At 40.6% G+C, this 16591-nt stretch overlaps 1 protein-coding gene and 1 long non-coding RNA gene across 2 annotated transcripts in view; one reads left to right on the top strand and one right to left on the bottom strand.

Moving 5' to 3' along the window:
• Window positions 1-10459, top strand: part of LOC137633194 (pyridine nucleotide-disulfide oxidoreductase domain-containing protein 2-like) — a 97442-nt gene extending 86983 nt beyond the window's left edge. Inside the window, exon 11 of the mRNA XM_068365352.1 lies at window positions 10239-10459. Within this exon, the coding sequence (XP_068221453.1) occupies window positions 10239-10418 (180 nt within the window). The 3' untranslated portion in view covers window positions 10419-10459. The remainder of the gene's footprint in view (window positions 1-10238) is intronic.
• Window positions 1-16591, bottom strand: part of LOC137633196 (uncharacterized) — a 59600-nt gene that overhangs the window by 7526 nt on the left and 35483 nt on the right. The window contains exon 2 of the long non-coding RNA XR_011042161.1: window positions 10205-10423. This is a non-coding gene — a long non-coding RNA (uncharacterized lncRNA). The remainder of the gene's footprint in view (window positions 1-10204; window positions 10424-16591) is intronic.

The raw sequence follows: 16591 nt of genomic DNA, 5'->3' as shown, positions 1-16591 counted from the left end.
GATCAATCACTGAATCCTCCTCCTCCTCCTCCTAGACTCCTTTTCATTCATCTTAAGCACCATGGGTCCTATGCATGCTGGTCTCTTCTATCTGCTGGTAATAACCATTCCCTTGTGTAACTTAGTACAGTATAGATGTCAATGCTGCTATGGCCAGAGCTTTCTACAATTTCAGGACTTAGTCTGGAATATGAATGGTTTGTAAGCAAAAGGACGAGAGTTGGTGAAAGGCAAATGGTAACTAAACTAAAAAACTTTAACAACCAGCTTTCTGCTCCATGTTGCCTAATGATTTGACACAAGAACCATAGTCGTCATCTCTATGGTACGGTGGGGTTTAGAAATCTTGCTGCTGTTGCATTTGAAGGGATTGGCCCTTTAACAATAGAGTCTACTTTTACTACTGCTACTCTACTGTAACCTCCATGTTTTTATGTGGGAATAGAGCTTCAATTTTCAGCACACCTAAACAACATAATTCCTCCTCTAACAGCCCATTGGTTGGAAGACTTCACCCAGAGGGTTACAGCCTTTGCAAGGACCAATTTAGTGTGAAGTAGGCAACAACTGCCCAGTGGTTAGTTAATCCAAGTGGTCTCTCAGAAGCTTTAAAGAATGATGAAGTGCTCACAGCTTTGGCTTCTAAAGAACGAGCTGGAAGAGTGGCAATAAGCAGCATACAAGTACTTGTCCATGAATGGGGAGGTCTTGCCACCGATTGCAATGTGATATCTCTGCTTGTTTCAAATCTCAAGGACTTGTGGGGTATGCTCTTGCATGTAGTGTTGGATACAAGATACCTCTACTTCTTTCACGAGACACAGACGAAGTTATTTTGTGCAAAGGAGAATTTATTTTGTGAGGCTCTTCCAGAGGTGGTAATCAACCCCTCTCACCATTTGGAAGATCAGAAGAACTTATGGTCTTCCATGGCCAGAAAGAAAGTGTTGGATATCTTGGTGCTAGTGCTAAAGAAACTCTTTGGGGCTTTAGTTTAAAGGGCCACCAAGTCTTCTCAATACAACACCACATAGGCCCTACAAGACAAAGCCAGTTTTTTTTTTTTTTTTTTTTGAGGGTAACCGAGTCTGCTAGTACATTTTTCTTGCTTGAAATGAAACCCACTAACCAACACATTGATGGCTTACTGCCTAAATGTGAAATTACTTGTTAACTTGTAGAGAATGTACAAGAGTGTCCCTCCTTGCTTACTGAAGTATGCTACAACTAATTTTCTTGCTTCTCAGCTCTACAGAGTACCCTACCAAACTGTTTCAAAGCTTGCAGTGTGCTAAATGCTGTGTATTTTTTCAATATGTTTATATTCTGGAGTTTCCCTCTGGAAACCTCGCACTTGAGACTTTATCCCTCAGGTGAGTCACACCCAACCCTCTGATGAGGAGTGGAACTCCTTTGGTGAGGTTTTAATCATTAAACTACCAGGATTGATTGATTTAAAGTTTTCAGGCATCCTGACATCTGAGGTCATTGACGCCGGTAACATTTAATTTATGTATACAAAAATAAAAGATAAAATAAAATAAAAAATAAAAGAGTATTCAATTAAAATCATAAAAGTTGAATGTAATAAAAGTTAAATATTTTTCAGAAGACCTGCTTCTGAAATAAATCTAAAAATGCCACTTGCATGGTAGGACACATCATTTCCAAGAATCTTGGCAAGGATGAACCTGCCACCCTCACCTCGAGCCTCAAACAAATATCTATTCCGCAAGTTGTTATAATTGGGGCATTCGGTCAACAAATGCCTTACTGTTAGAGGTACTACACAGTCGTCACAATATGGTTGGTGTTGGCCCTTCAGCAAAAACTCGTGTGTAAACCGAGTGTGACCAATACGGAGACGACAAAGAGACGTCTCCCATTTTCGGGGCATCATATTATACCTCCAAGGAGATATGTCATTTGTTATCTCTCGCATTTTATTGCCATCTTGACTATCCCATTGCTGTTGCCATTTATTGCAAACCAATTTCTTGATGTCAGGTAAGAAATCATCACAGGGAATGGGATACCTTCTTGGCAGCAACTCTGATGCAGCCTCCTTAGCCAGTGAATCTGCCTTCTCATTCCCAGACACACCTACATGTGCTGGAACCCAACAAAATTGAACTGTTATACCTCTCCGTCCAATTATGAAAAGCCATTCTAAAATCTTTAAAACTAGAGGGTTATTAGAATTAAAAACTTCCATAGCTTGAAGGACACTCCTTGCATCACTAAAAATTGTAAAATTACCCTCCTTCTCCAACGCTATTTTCTCAATAGCGGTTAATATGCCATACAGTTCAGCAGTAAATATGGAAGCGGTCAGAGGAAGTGCACCTCTACAATTAAAACCATTACTATGTACTCCAAATCCAACGCCAGCATCAGATTTGGAGCCATCAGTATAGATAAAAGTTGATCCTCTATGTTCTCTAACATGTTCATTAAAAAGAGACCTGGCTTCTAGGTCTGACATATTCTTCTTATCTCCAATAAAATATTTACAAAAAGATATCTCTGGTAACTTCCATGGAGGCGTTGGTGATACCTTGAATGGAAGTACCTTATTTCTAATTAAATCCAGAATATTTAATAATCGTTTCACCCGAAAGCCATAAGGTTGAGGAGATTTTGGGTGCAACTCAAAGTATGATGCGTGTCTTACAAGGCTTGCAGTCTGAAAGGCGAGAGAGTTTGGGAGTCTTTGCAATCTAAACCAATACCGAAGAATGGAAGACATTCGGTAAAGGTCTAGAGGTAACTCTCCAGCATCAACAAGGAGACTTGGGATAGGCGAGGTTTTAAAAGCTCCAGTAGATAATCTAATACCTGCATGATGTATCGAGTCTAATATTTTTAACCGGCTTGGGGTGGCTGAAGAATATACCTCACAACCATAACTAATTTTGGAAAAAATCAAGGCCTTGTATAATTTTAAAATAGTATTGCGGTCTGCCCCCCACGATGTATGGGACAATACTTTTAAGATATTCAGAGCTTCAACACTTTTAGCTTTTAATGCTTTTAAGTGAGAAACCCATGTCAGCCTACAATCAAATATCAAACCTAAATATTTAGCTTCTCTTGCACATGGTATCCGTTGACCTTTAATGTATATATCCGGGTCTGGATGTACTCCCCGGATACGACAAAAATGGACAACGGTAGTTTTACTTGTCGAGAACTTAAATCCATTCATGTCAGCCCACTGGATAATTTTATCAATAGAGAGTTGGATTTTTCTCTCAACCATTGCCATTCTAGTGCCAGCAAATGATATTGAGAGATCATCCACAAATAGTGTTGAGAGAACATCCTGGGGAATGGCTGAGGATATCCCATTAATTGCTAGTGCAAAAAGGGTTACACTCAGCATACTACCCTGAGGAACTCCTTCTTCCTGGCACTTACTCTCTGATAGTTTCCCCCACTCTCACTTGAAAAACTCTACGTGAAAGAAATGCCTGAATAAATAGTGGCAGCTCTCCTCTCAATCCCAATTCATGAATGGTTTTAAGAATACCATATCTCCATGTGGTATCATATGCCTTTTCAAGGTCAAAAAATACTGTAACATGGTGCTGTTTGGAAGCAAAGGCTTCACAAATAGATGACTCAAGTCGTATCAACACATCAGTCGTTGAGTGCATTTTTCGAAATCCACATTGAATCGGTGATAAAATACCTTTCTTTTCAAGGTACCATATCAGCCTTGCATTGACCATCTTCTCCATGATTTTACATAAACAAGATGTCAATGCAATAGGACGATAGTTTGCTGCTAAAAACTTGTCTTTACCGGGTTTTAAAAAGGCTAAAATAATGGCTAGTTCCCAAACACTTGGGTAGCTATGATCATGCCATATTCTATTAATAATGCTTAAAATAAATAGCTTTGTATTAAAATGTACATGTTTAATCATTGCATATGGAATTCCATCGGGTCCAGGGGCTGTATCGTTGCAATGAGCAAGTGCAGAATCAAATTATCTTTCAGTGAAAGGAGAATTATACGACTCTTCCCTTCTTGTTGCAAAATTTAAAATTTTCTTTTCTTCAGTGCTCCTATACTGGTGACCAGGGGCTCCTTCACACTTGCTGGATACATTTGAAAAATGATTAGCCAGGGCATTGCTAACTTCATTTGCTTCAGTTACATACTGGCCATTCACCTTCAACACTGGTGGTGGGTTGGGGGTGAATTTGCCAGCTATCTTTTTTACTTTCCTCCACACAGAAGATGGTGGTGTTCTACTGTTAATAGAGGAAACAAAAGACATCCATGACTGGCGCCTTGCTTCTTTCATGGCACGACGGAACTGTGCTCTACATTTCTTGTACATAGTTAAATTCTCATCAGTTCTGCGTCTACGCAATCGTGTTAGAGATCTTCTTGTGGCTCTGTGGAGTGCAGTTAGTTCTGAAGACCACCACGGGACTGGTCGTCGTTTGAATAACCCTGTTGTTTTGGGAATTGAATTAACTCCTGCTGTATGAAGAGTTCCATTCAGTAGGTCTATGGCATCATCAACACTTTCAAACTGTTCTGCTCTCCCTTCGATTTCACTTAGCTCAGAAAATTTAACCCAGTCTGCCTTGTCTAGATTCCAACGTGGTGATCTTTGCAAAGGCGGACCCTTGTTGGTGTTTATAATGATTGGTGCATGATCACTAGTATGCCAATCATCTAATGTCCTCCAATCAAAATCAAGAAGGCAGTTAGAGCTTGCAATTGAGAGGTCAATGCATGACAAAGTACCTGTCTGAACATGGAAGTGTGTGGGCTCTCCTGTATTAAGGAGTCCCACATCCTCATTCTCCACAATTGATGAGATAATATTGCCCCTTGTGTTGGCCAAAACATCACCCCATAAAGGATGTCTACCATTCATATCTCCCAGTAAGAGAAAAGGTTGAGGGAGTTGTTGAATGACCTCTGCTAAATCATCATATAAAATAATATCATTTGAAGGTAAGTACAGAGAGCATATTGTATATTTTCTCCCTATATCAATTTGTACAACAACTGCCTGCAGGGTTGTATGTATAGACATGGGTATTTGGGGAACATCTCGACGAATGTACATGAGACTTCCGCCATGGCTCCCTGCTTGTTGATTATATGGTGTTCTTTAGCTAACATACTCTCGAGGACTAGGAGTGTTAGAATCAAGCATACTTTCCTGTAGACATACAATTATGGGGGAATGCTCATGAATTAGGAGCTTAAGTTCTTCATATTTCGCCCTCAAACCCTGACAGTTCCATTGCAAAATGGAGGAGAAAACTATGGATTATTTCTGGAAGACATCTTGGATGAGGTCTTCTCATTAGAAGTTTTTAATGTAACATTATTACCAGTAGATTTCTTCAGAGGTGGTCTTGTTATGTTGGGTTTAACGTTGGTGATTTTCTTTGTATTCTTTTTATCTATTTGTTGAGGTGGATGGTGGACCTCAACTTGAATTTCTGATTTATTCAGTCCATCTTCTGGTTCATTAGAAACATCAACAGATAAAACATCAAATTTATTTGATGTCATTACCTTAACGTTTCTAATGGAGGGTGGAGAGAGAGATGGAGGTCTCTCTCTTTTGCGATTAATAGATGGTGGGATTCGAGGTTTTTGCACCTTTCCCACAACAGGTGCATCAGGTAAGTTAGTCTTAAGTGGAACCTCCATCAGATCAGGCAAGGACATGGCCTGAGAGAGGTTTGTATTACTTTTTGTAATGGCGGCTGAAGGCTGTACAGCAATGGGCAATGACCTAGTGTTAATACACCGTGGTAAAGCCTCAGGAGGTGATATGGTTACCTCGTTATTTGACATTTTGTCAGATAGTATACTTTTTTTGAGCTATTGGCAGTGCTAGGTTGGTTTGATTTTAATGCCTTAGCATATGTATTTGATTTATTTAATAGTCTTTTGGCATGGGTCACACTTATGTGTTCTAAGTTTGATTTGTTGAGGGCAGCTTCCTCCAACTTATATAGCTCGCAGATCTTGTCTGTGGATTTGTGATTCGAGCTGCAATTTAAACACCTGGCTCCAAGTGCACACTCTCCATGGTAAGATTTGGAGCAAATACCACACATCTTCTCATTTTTGCAAACTTTGGACGGGTGCCCAAATTTAAAACAATTAAAGCATTGCAATGGCTTCTGCTTGAAGGGTCTTACTTTAATCCTTTCGTTCTCGATAATAATATAAAAAGGTACATCAGCATCCTGGAACGTAAGGATTATCATTGATGTACCTGGGACTTTATGAACTTTCCAAACATTTAATGGACACATGGCCAGTATCTCCTCCTCTGTAAAATCATATAGATCTCTGTTAAAAACTACGCCCCTTCCGTAGCTAAAATTTAGGTGGGGTTTGACATCTAACTTAATGTCATCATTATTTATTTTCATATTGGACAATATTACCGACTGTGTACTGGATTTGGCATGGATAAGGAAACTATTTTTTCCGAAACGAGATATATCGCCTGGTGCAATAGTTCCTACTTTTTTCTGAATCAATTTGCATATTTTAAAATAATTCCCTGTAACCCCCTTTGATTCAGCTATAAGCCACATCGGTGGTTTTGGATTTCTCTGGGAGGGCATGACTAAATCTGCGCCTTTTTCCAACCAATCGGCAGGCCTGTACACATCTAAATCTTTTGGTACCTTATCGCAGAGAGCAGCCGCGACATTCAAGTTATTAATTTTAATATTATTCAAATTACTTATTGCACTAAATGCTTCGTCATAACTACTATAAGATATCCATGAATCCCAAGTTTCAGCTTCAAGTTTCATCCTTATTTCTTTTATGCATCCATAGCATTCAAATGCTTTACATAGGTCATCATAATTTGTTTCTATTGAAATTTGTGTAACATGGAGGATTCGAAGTTTCCTCGTGTTACCCAAATTACTCGATTTAGAAATATCAGTAGAATGGTCCTTTCCAGTTCCGAGGTCATCAACAGAGCTATCCCTTATCACATTAGCAGAGGTCGTCAACAGTGCCGGGGGAGAGTCAGCGTATCCAGGGGATGGGGGTTCGTTCCTTAAAGAATCCATTATACTAAAGAGAGGGAAAAAGAGTTAGTTTGATGTACCTGCTCGAGAATGTTAGGCCATCACGCGTCGGAAAGGAAATTAGCACTCTCCACTATCGGCACAATGAGAGTATACTTCCCAGATGGTCCACTCCATACCCTACCCGAAGGATAGCATCAAAACAGATATAGAGGCACAGGTGTAAGCTGAACCCGCCTGTTAGGACTGAGACCAAGAAATTATGGAATCATCCTCCCCATATCTATAATGACGGGCTTCCGGCCAAAAGCCGAGAGTCCTACCCCAAGCATTGGATCCCCCTGGATTCCGAAGACCCAACACTTGAGAATAGTTCCGCCAAAAAGGTCCAAACCATCTTCGGGATGGCTGAAATCATCCAATACTCTCATATATAGCTTTGAATGCAAACACCTCCCAACCGCGATACCTCCTCCCACTCATCAAAGCAGGCAGCAATAAAGGATGTATGAACATCCCCGCCGGGGCTACAATGGATGTAAAAACATCCAAGCCATAGGAGAAAAGAATAAAAAAAAAATAATAATAAATATATATGTACTGTACATAATATATACACACATATAATGAGGGAAATTTTTCTCATAGAGTTTGGAAAGCAAGACTAAAGAAAGTTTGTGAAATTAGGATAAGGTCGAAGTAATATTGAGAAAAAGAAAAAGGTAAAAGGTAAAAGAGAGAAATTTAGATTCGAACTGGGGGAGCAATTTCCCCAAGTTCGAGAGCCCTCTTGCCCGTCACCAAGTTTCAGCACGGGAATGAAATGCCGTGCTGAAGCTCAATGACTTCGTCAAGGCATTCTCTCATTAAGAGGGAAACTACCAGGAAAGATTGTCCTATACCTCATGCTCCAGAGGAACAAGCTATGATGGATTGATTGATTGATTTAAAGTTTTCAGGCATCCTGACATCCAAGGGCTATGATGGAAGATTGCTGGCTGCCGATTAGTGATGCTTTAAACAATACCAAAATGATTGCCAGTAGAGATGCTCATGTGAAATAAGTTCCTCCAACTAAGAAATTTGTTACCAAGCATTACCACAGCCAAAGAAGCAGTTCTTGGCTAATTAAGAAAGTAAGAAACTAACCAAGCTTAATGATGTAATCTTTTGATAGGACTCTAGCTGCTGCTGCATCAATATGCCCAGATGCTTTGCTAGGGATTGAGACTTATCTCCAAAATTCCAACATCCCAAATCACAACAAAAGGAGATTATTTGATCTTGAATCTGAAGCACATAACTCTTGGATGAGATTATGACCTGCCAGATGATATATATACTTTTCTAGTGGGTCCAACCTCAGACCAGATTGAACACACATGAACACTAGGGGAAAGGTGGACAGTCTGAAAGCCAGGACTTTGAACTGGTCACTAATTCTTCTAAGGTGAAGCAGAGGTAATTTCAATAGACTGCAGGATGGGTATTTAGAAATATGCATCCTTTATTTCCATTCCTAGTAAAAAAAAACTTATTAAAGACAGCCTGTACAGCAGTTGATTTCACCATGCTGAGCCATTTTACGACCAACTTGTTCAGCGCCTAGTGATCGACAGCAGATCTCTCAATCACTTTAGCATCTGGCAATTTTAGAAGGCAACACTGGAATGCCATGAAAGTATGGTACAAGTAGGGAAGGCTGAAGAGTACTGGATATTGTGAGAATTTCTACATCACATTTGTCACAATGATATCCTTGTTATCTGGTCTGCAGGAGGTGAAGAACCAAGTGAACTCTAGTAATGAAATATTTTCCTGCTCGTAAGAGCACTCCTGGGTGGTCAACCGTAATTATTCCCAGCCCCTCAAGTGTTAGAACCACCTAACATGTGGAATGGCCGCACAGAAAAAGAACAGGTGAGAGGGTATCTTGTTCCCTACCATGCATAAATGGCATATCCCGTGAACCTGTTGTCGCCACAAGTACAATCTCACACGCTTGCTAACTACACCGATCTTGCCCTTGTTGATGAGGTCAGAAACAATTGCAAGTAGATGGAGGATTGTATTCCCAATCAATCTTGTGTGAGGAAATGTTTAGTCACTCATAAAAGATAGCATACTGATTGTTGGTTCTAAAATGGGTAGTGCTCTGTATTCTTCCCAAGAATACATGTGCGCTATCAGGCATTAGGCTAAGGATCAGGTGGTCTTTTCATGTAGACACAACCCTTCCTTGTCTGGGTAGTAGGTTTTTGGTCACTCGCCCACTCTACTCTTCTTTCACTCTTGCCTGTTTAAAGAGAGAATGGTAGCAGTCCCAGGAAGTGAAAAAAAAAAGGTGGTCTTTGATCCTGAGCAACGGACCCATAAGAGATACAGCACTATACTCTATTGCATGAGCCGAACGTAAACTGTAGAAGCCTACATTGCTGCATGTCTCTCTGTAAGGGTTAATTGTTCGTATCCCACAAGTTTTTCTCGTGTGTAAGCGGGACGAAATCAAAGTCTGATTCTGCTCCTGTTGATAGGTCTTCGTGGACTTCTAGGATGATTTTTTCTTTTAAGAAATAACAGCGTAAACCAAGACATGGCAGAGGGAGGTGGAAGAATGAAATGAGGAGTGCAGATGCTGCTTCTAGTTTTACTTCTTTGGAGTAGAGGTCTAGGAAACCAATGGCAACACTTTGCCTCTTCAAAAATCAGCACCAGCCAATACTATGCCCTCCATGCTTCCACAGTTATAACAGGAGGTTGGTAGACACTGCAGGGGCAACCTCAAGAATCCTGCTAGCAGGAATCATCCTTCTCCCATCAAAAGCGCTGAGCATTAGCAAAGCCCAAGTAAGGCTGACTTCCTTAGTGCAAGACTAAATTTTAGATGCAAAAGCAACATGACTAAAGTTTGTAATGTACCGCTAGTGGTTGAAGTCAAAAGTCTTGTAAATCTAGGTGACCGAGTGCCACAGGAGGGGTTTCCCGATCACCTGCCCATAAAATTGTAACTACCTCGTAGAATTTTAACATCTGTTCCAGCTAAGCTAGAGTCATACTCTTATAGGACTGGTTTTTAATTTATGTAAGAAAATTTTTTTTATACAAACCCATTTAAAATTAATTGCAATTTATCTCTTAATTACTGAATTGTTTTACAAACCTGAAAAATGTACATTAATACTTCATCTTTCCAGAATATTTTTCATGGTGCCATGAGCCTCGATCAACTCCTAATATCAAGACCATCATCACTACAGCCCAGTCCTTTTACTCCAATCTCTGGCCTCCTTTTGTGTGGAGCCGGTGCACATCCTGGCGGAGGTGTTATGGGAGCACCAGGGAGACTTGCAGCCCTCTCAGCCCTCAAGTGTTAATTTTCCTGAAAAAAATAAAACATTCTTGCACTAATTCTTAACCAGTAAATTTATTAAATCTTCAAATACTTTAAAATTATAACCTAAATGTAAACCCAATTGTTAATTAGAACAAAAATATAATAAGTGAAACTGTCACACCTATTAAGGAAAACATACAGTAATGAAATTTACCTCTAAAATGTCATGAGACTTATCTGTTAAATAAGAAATCATTTGCATCCACATATAACCGAAGTTCCAACAGTAGGATTAAGAGAACATTTTAGAATACAGATATGAAAAGATCATTCTTGAATATGATTTCACCTGGAAAGTTTTGGGTACTGAGAATCTTTAAAGGAAATTTAAGACTAATAGTGCATTAAATACATATCTAGTGCTACGTGTAATGTGGTTTAGGTTATGGTGGTCAATTGTAAACGTTTATAATATACAATGAATAAAATGACAATGTTGCTAGAAACAAGAGGAATAATAACCTTTCTTGACTAACCCTATATATATATTTAGTGAGAACATCTCTATAATAGATCTCCCCCAACAATCGCATTGATTCTCTACATTAAAAATGCCTCTATACAGGCAACAAACAATACGCGAAGGTCAAAAGGAATTCCATAACTTAGGCAAAATATTGATAGATTTTTTTTTTTTTTTTTTATAAATACTAGAATATTTCTGAAGCTACAAACCTTCAATTATCTACCAGAAGCACAGTATAATTTTCTGCAAATTTACACATAAAAGGAACTTTTATATGCTACCTTCAATTTTACCACCCTAGCAATAGTAAAATCCTTCTAGAACATATCTTTCATGAATATAGTGGGGCAACAGTTAATCAATCACTTCTTAAGTACCTTAAATTCAAAAGTAGCTTCCCAACCTTAAAATAATAAATATAAGAACATGAATCAATCTCCACTTTATTCTCGCCCCTCAGCCCAACATAACCCCTCGAGTACCTGGGCGAGTTGAACCAATCTTCTCTCCAACATTAAACTTTTATTAAAGTTGGGAATACGGAATAACAACACTTGAATAGTTGCCAAATCCTCCCCAATCAAGTTTTGAAGGTAAGAATGGAAATCACATTCATTACTTTTTAAAAGTGTGCTTATTTCCATAAACCTCACTTGTGAAAAATAGGCTGAATTGCCCATTTCCTGGGTGGTGAGAAAGTGAGGTGATTAATAAATATGCTAGCTAAATTAGGTTCAACATGGAAATTCAAATTCATAAATAATACATAAAATCTCTATATTAAAGAAAACTAGTATGAAATAACCAAACTTAACTGTCCCTAAATAAGTTACAAAATTCAATGTGTGAAATAAAATCAACAATAGTTAAAAAGAATAGTGGCTGAGAATGCTTAACACGCTAGTAAAAACTATGTAAAGCAACTGACTGGGAAATATATTTTAAAGGTTAGAAAAAATGCCTTCACAATTAATATACCAAGCCAATTGTTATAAGTTTGTCCTTTTGTTATCATAAATTAACTTTAATAGTAAAAATACTTAACCAGCAAAGATTTAATCAAAACCACAGGACTTAAGAGTATAATACCACCTATAATTCGTATCTTGACATAATTCACAAAATCAAATCAAATTACACTTGACATTCAGCATTCCAAATTCAAATGTTAAGAGATAACTTATCTAGGTGTGCTTTAGCAAATCAAAGTGAAGCTTTACATACAAGGTAACAGGGTTTTTACATTTACATGCTAGGAAGGATAAAATCGATCCAACGTAAAGCGCACATTTATTTAAACTCTAATTCACTAGTAAACATTTAAAAACTCCTCCAAAACTTTCATAATACTAGAACCCTATCTAAATTCCAATGAATGTCAAGTGCAACATGCAATTTGAATATGAAGTATTGAAAGCCATGTTTGAAAATATCATCCATAACCATTTGATGTTGGAATTAACTTCTCAAAACCCAAACAATTGAAAAATGAGAAAACTATCAAATTACATTAGAATGAGATTTAGGGTACTTCTAAAGGCTCAAACCTGACAACATAAATTCCACTTTGAAAATAGAATCGTCATTTTTATGATACCGAGAAACTACTTTGGTCAGAGGTTATGAAGGAAAAATGTTATTTTGATAATAAAATAAATTTTTGAATATACTTACCCGGTGATTATATAGCTGCAACTCTGTTGCCCGACAGACAACTCTACGGTAAAAACTCGCCAGCGATCGCTACACAGGTTGCGGGTGTGCCCAACAGCGCCATCTGTCGTACAGATACCCAGTACTCAATGTAAACAAAGACTCAATTTTCTCCTCGTCCCACTGCGTCTCTATTGGGGAGGAAGGGAGGGTCCTTTAATTTATAATCACCGGGTAAGTATATTCAAAAATTTATTTTATTATCAAAATAACATTTTTCAATATTTAACTTAGCCGGTGATTATATAGCTGATTCACACCCAGGGGGGTGGGTAGAGACCAGCAATATATGTTTACACTTTTATGAGCTAAGAGTTTTTATTTCATTTTAGAAGTTATCAAAATAACAAAAACAAAATAAATAGGTACCTGGTAAGGAAGTCGACTTGAACAATTTCTCTGCCTTTTAAGTACGTCTTCCTTACGGAGCCTCGCGATCCTCTTAGGATGCTGATCGACCCCTAGGATCTGAAGTATCAAGGGTTGCAACCCATACAACAGGACCTCATCAAAACCCCTAATCTAGGCGCTCTCAAGAAATGACTTTGACCACCCGCCAAATCAACCAGGATGCGAAAGGCTTCTTAGCCTTTCGGACAACCCAAAAAACAACAATAAAAACATTTCAAGAGAAAGATTAAAAGGGTATGGAATTAGGGAATTGTAGTGGTTGAGCCCTCACCCACTACTGCACTCGCTGCTACGAATGGTCCCAGTGTGTAGCAGTTCTTGTAAAGAGACTGGACATCTTTCAAGTAAAATGACGCGAACACTGACTTGCTTCTCCAATAGGTTGCGTCCATTATACTTTGCAGAGATATATTTTGCTTAAAGGCCACGGAAGTTGTTACAGCTCTAACTTCGTGCGTCTTCACCTTAAGCAAAGTTCAGTCTTCCTCACTCAGATGTGAATGAGCTTCTCGTATTAACAATCTGATAAAGTCTGACCAAGCATTCTTTGACAAAGGCAAGGATGGTTTCTTAACTGAACACCATAAAGCTTCAGATTGGCCTTGTAAAGGTTTAGTACGCTTTAAATAGAACTTAAGAGCTCCAACAGGGCATAAGACTCTTTCTAGTTCATTGCCTACGATCTCCGATAAGCTGGGGATATCGAAAGATTTAGGCCAAGGCCGAGAAGGCAGCTCATTTTTGGCTAGAAAACCAAGTTGTAGCGAACAAGTGGCTTTTTCTGACGAAAATCCTATGTTCTTGTTGAAGGCATGAATCTCACTGACTCTTTTAGCCGAGGCTAAGCATACCAGGAAAAGAGTCTTAAGAGTGAGATCTTTCAGGGAGGCTGATTGTAACGGCTCCAACCTGTCTGATATGAAGAATCTTAGTACCACGTCTAAATTCCATCCAGGGGTAGCCAAACGACGCTCCTTGGTGGTCTCAAAAGACTTAAGGAGGTCTTGCAGATCTTTATGTTTGGAAAGATCTAAGCCTCTATGCCGGAAGACCGATGCCAACATGCTTCTGTAGCCCTTGATAGTGGGAGCTGAAAGGGATCGTCCTTTTCTCAGGTATAAGAGAAAAACAGCTATTTGAGCTACAGAGGTACTGGTCGAGGATACAGAAACTGACTTGCACCAGTCTCGGAAGACTTCCCACTTCGATTGGTAGACTCTAATGGAAGAAGCTCTCCTTGCTCTAGCAATCGCACTGGCTGCTTCCTTCGAAAAGCCTCTAGCTCTCGAGAGTCTTTCGATAGTCTGAAGGCAGTCAGACGAAGAGCGTGGAGGCTTTGGAGTACCTTCTTTACGTGTGGCTGACGTAGAAGGTCTACCCTTAGAGGAAGACTACTGGGAACGTCTACTAACCATCGAAGTATCTCGGTGAACCATTCTCTCGCGGGCCAGAGGGAAGCAACTAACGTCAACCTTGTCCCTTTGTGAGAGGCGAACTTCTGCAGTACCTTGTTGACAATCTTGAACGGTGGGAATGCGTAGAGATCCAGATGTGACCAATCTAGGAGGAAAGCATCTATAAGTATTGCTGCTGGGTCCGGGACTGGAGAGCAATAGATTGGAAGCCTCTTGGTCAGCGAGGTTGCAAAGAGATCTATGGATGGTTTTACCCCAAGTGGCCCAAAGTCTCTTGCACACATCCTTGTGGAGGGTCCATTCGGTTGGAATTACTTGCCCTTTCCGACTGAGACAATCTGCTATGACGTTCAAGTCGCCTTGGATGAACCTCGTTACTAGGGAGATGTCTTGACCTTTTGACCAGATGAGCAGGTCCCTTGTGATCTCGTACAACGTCAGTGAGTGGGTACCTCCTTGTTTGGAGATGTACGCCAAGGCCGTGGTGATGTCCGAGTTAACTTCCACCACTTTGCCTCGAAGGAGAGACTTGAAGCTTTTCAAGGCCAGATGTACTGCCAACAGCTCCTTGCAGTTGATATGCATGCTCCTCTGACTCGAGTTCCACGGTCTTGAGCATTCCCGACCGTCTAGTGTCGCGCCCCAGCCCACGTCCGATGCGTCCGAGAAGAGAACGTGGTTGGGAGTCTGAACAGCCAGGGGAAGACCTTCTCTTAGGTTGATATTGTCCTTCCACCAAGTCAGACAAGACTTTATCTTTTCGGAAACCGGGATCGAGACCGCTTCTAGCGTCTTGTCCTTTTTCCAGTGAAAAGCTAGATGGTATTGAAGAGGACGGAGGTGTAGTCTTCCTAGTGACACAAATTGTTCCACGGATGACAGCGTCCCTACCAGACTCATCCACAGCCTGACTGAGCAGCGTTCCTTCTTCAGCATCTTCTGGATGGATAGCAGGGCTTGATCTATTCTGGGGGCTGATCGTCTTGTTGTTCAGCAACGTCCTCATCAGAGGGTTCCTCATCCGAAAACTGATGAGGAAACGGCAACGGAGCGGGCAACGTCTGTCTCGCTGAGTCCGGTCGCACTGGTGGATGCGTGACGGAGCCGGACGCAATATCATGGAACTGCTGCACAGTCTGTGAACTGTCAACAACCATGGGTGCGCGAGGAAGCACAGCGTCAACCCGAGACTGTCTAGACCGTCTGGGTTGTGCAGTCAACACCCTACCGGGTTGCTGAGGTTGACGCACTGCGTAAAAACAAGTCACCTCTGCTGGTTGTTGAACGTCCTGAACGTCAACAACCACCTCCGAGCGTCGCTTAACGTCAACGTGCAGCTGGCAACCCACACTGGGTCGCATCGGTGGAGGAACCACCTCAACTGGCAGACGCGAGTAGGTTACCTCAGCGTCAACAGGGCGCACAACCGACCGGTAGGAAGGTTGTTGGCCAGAAGGTTCGGTAGCAACCTTCTCCGCATTAAAGTCCTCTATCAAGGACGCAAGCTTGTACTGCATGTCTTGCAGCAAAGCCCATTTAGGGTCTACGGGAGCAGGTGTGGCAACAGACGGGGTTAGCGACTGAAGCGGTACCGTTTACCATCCCTGAAAGCCTTGTTATGCGTGACATAATTGTACAGCAAAACTTCAAAGGCTCGATAACAGCTGTGAAGTTGACCTGTAAACAACTTGGAGCGTCTCCTGGCCAGGCGCCAGGGAGAGTCTACGAGAATTGAGAAGTCTATCTGGGCAGAGGCATGAACTCCCAAGCCGAGAACTTCTCTTGTGTCATATCAGACTCTCGCTCTATAAACCAGTTTAAAAGAAGGGAAAGCAAAGGCTGTATCCCCCAAACTCCTCCTGGTGAAAAACCAGTCACCTAGCCAACGTAAAGCTCTCTAGGAGAGCGAGAGAGCACTAGCTTAAAAACAACGGCTTCGAAGTAGCTAGGCCTAGTGTAAGCTCTGACGTTTAGGCGAACGAGGAGCAGCAGTTACAAAAAGATCCGGACAAAAATCCTTAAAAAAATCATCATGATTTAATTAAAGTCCATAGGAGGCTAAGCAGCTTTAGGCTCCTCTCCATCTGACAGAGTCCTCAAGGGAATATCAGTAGTAGGGGGAACAGCAACTTCCTCATCTACAGGAAC

This window comes from Palaemon carinicauda, chromosome 42, assembly GCF_036898095.1.
Source record: "Palaemon carinicauda isolate YSFRI2023 chromosome 42, ASM3689809v2, whole genome shotgun sequence".
Classification (NCBI taxonomy): Eukaryota; Metazoa; Arthropoda; class Malacostraca; order Decapoda; family Palaemonidae; genus Palaemon; species Palaemon carinicauda.
Note: the sequence above shows the minus strand (reverse complement) of the source record. Positions and strands in the feature narration are given on the sequence as shown.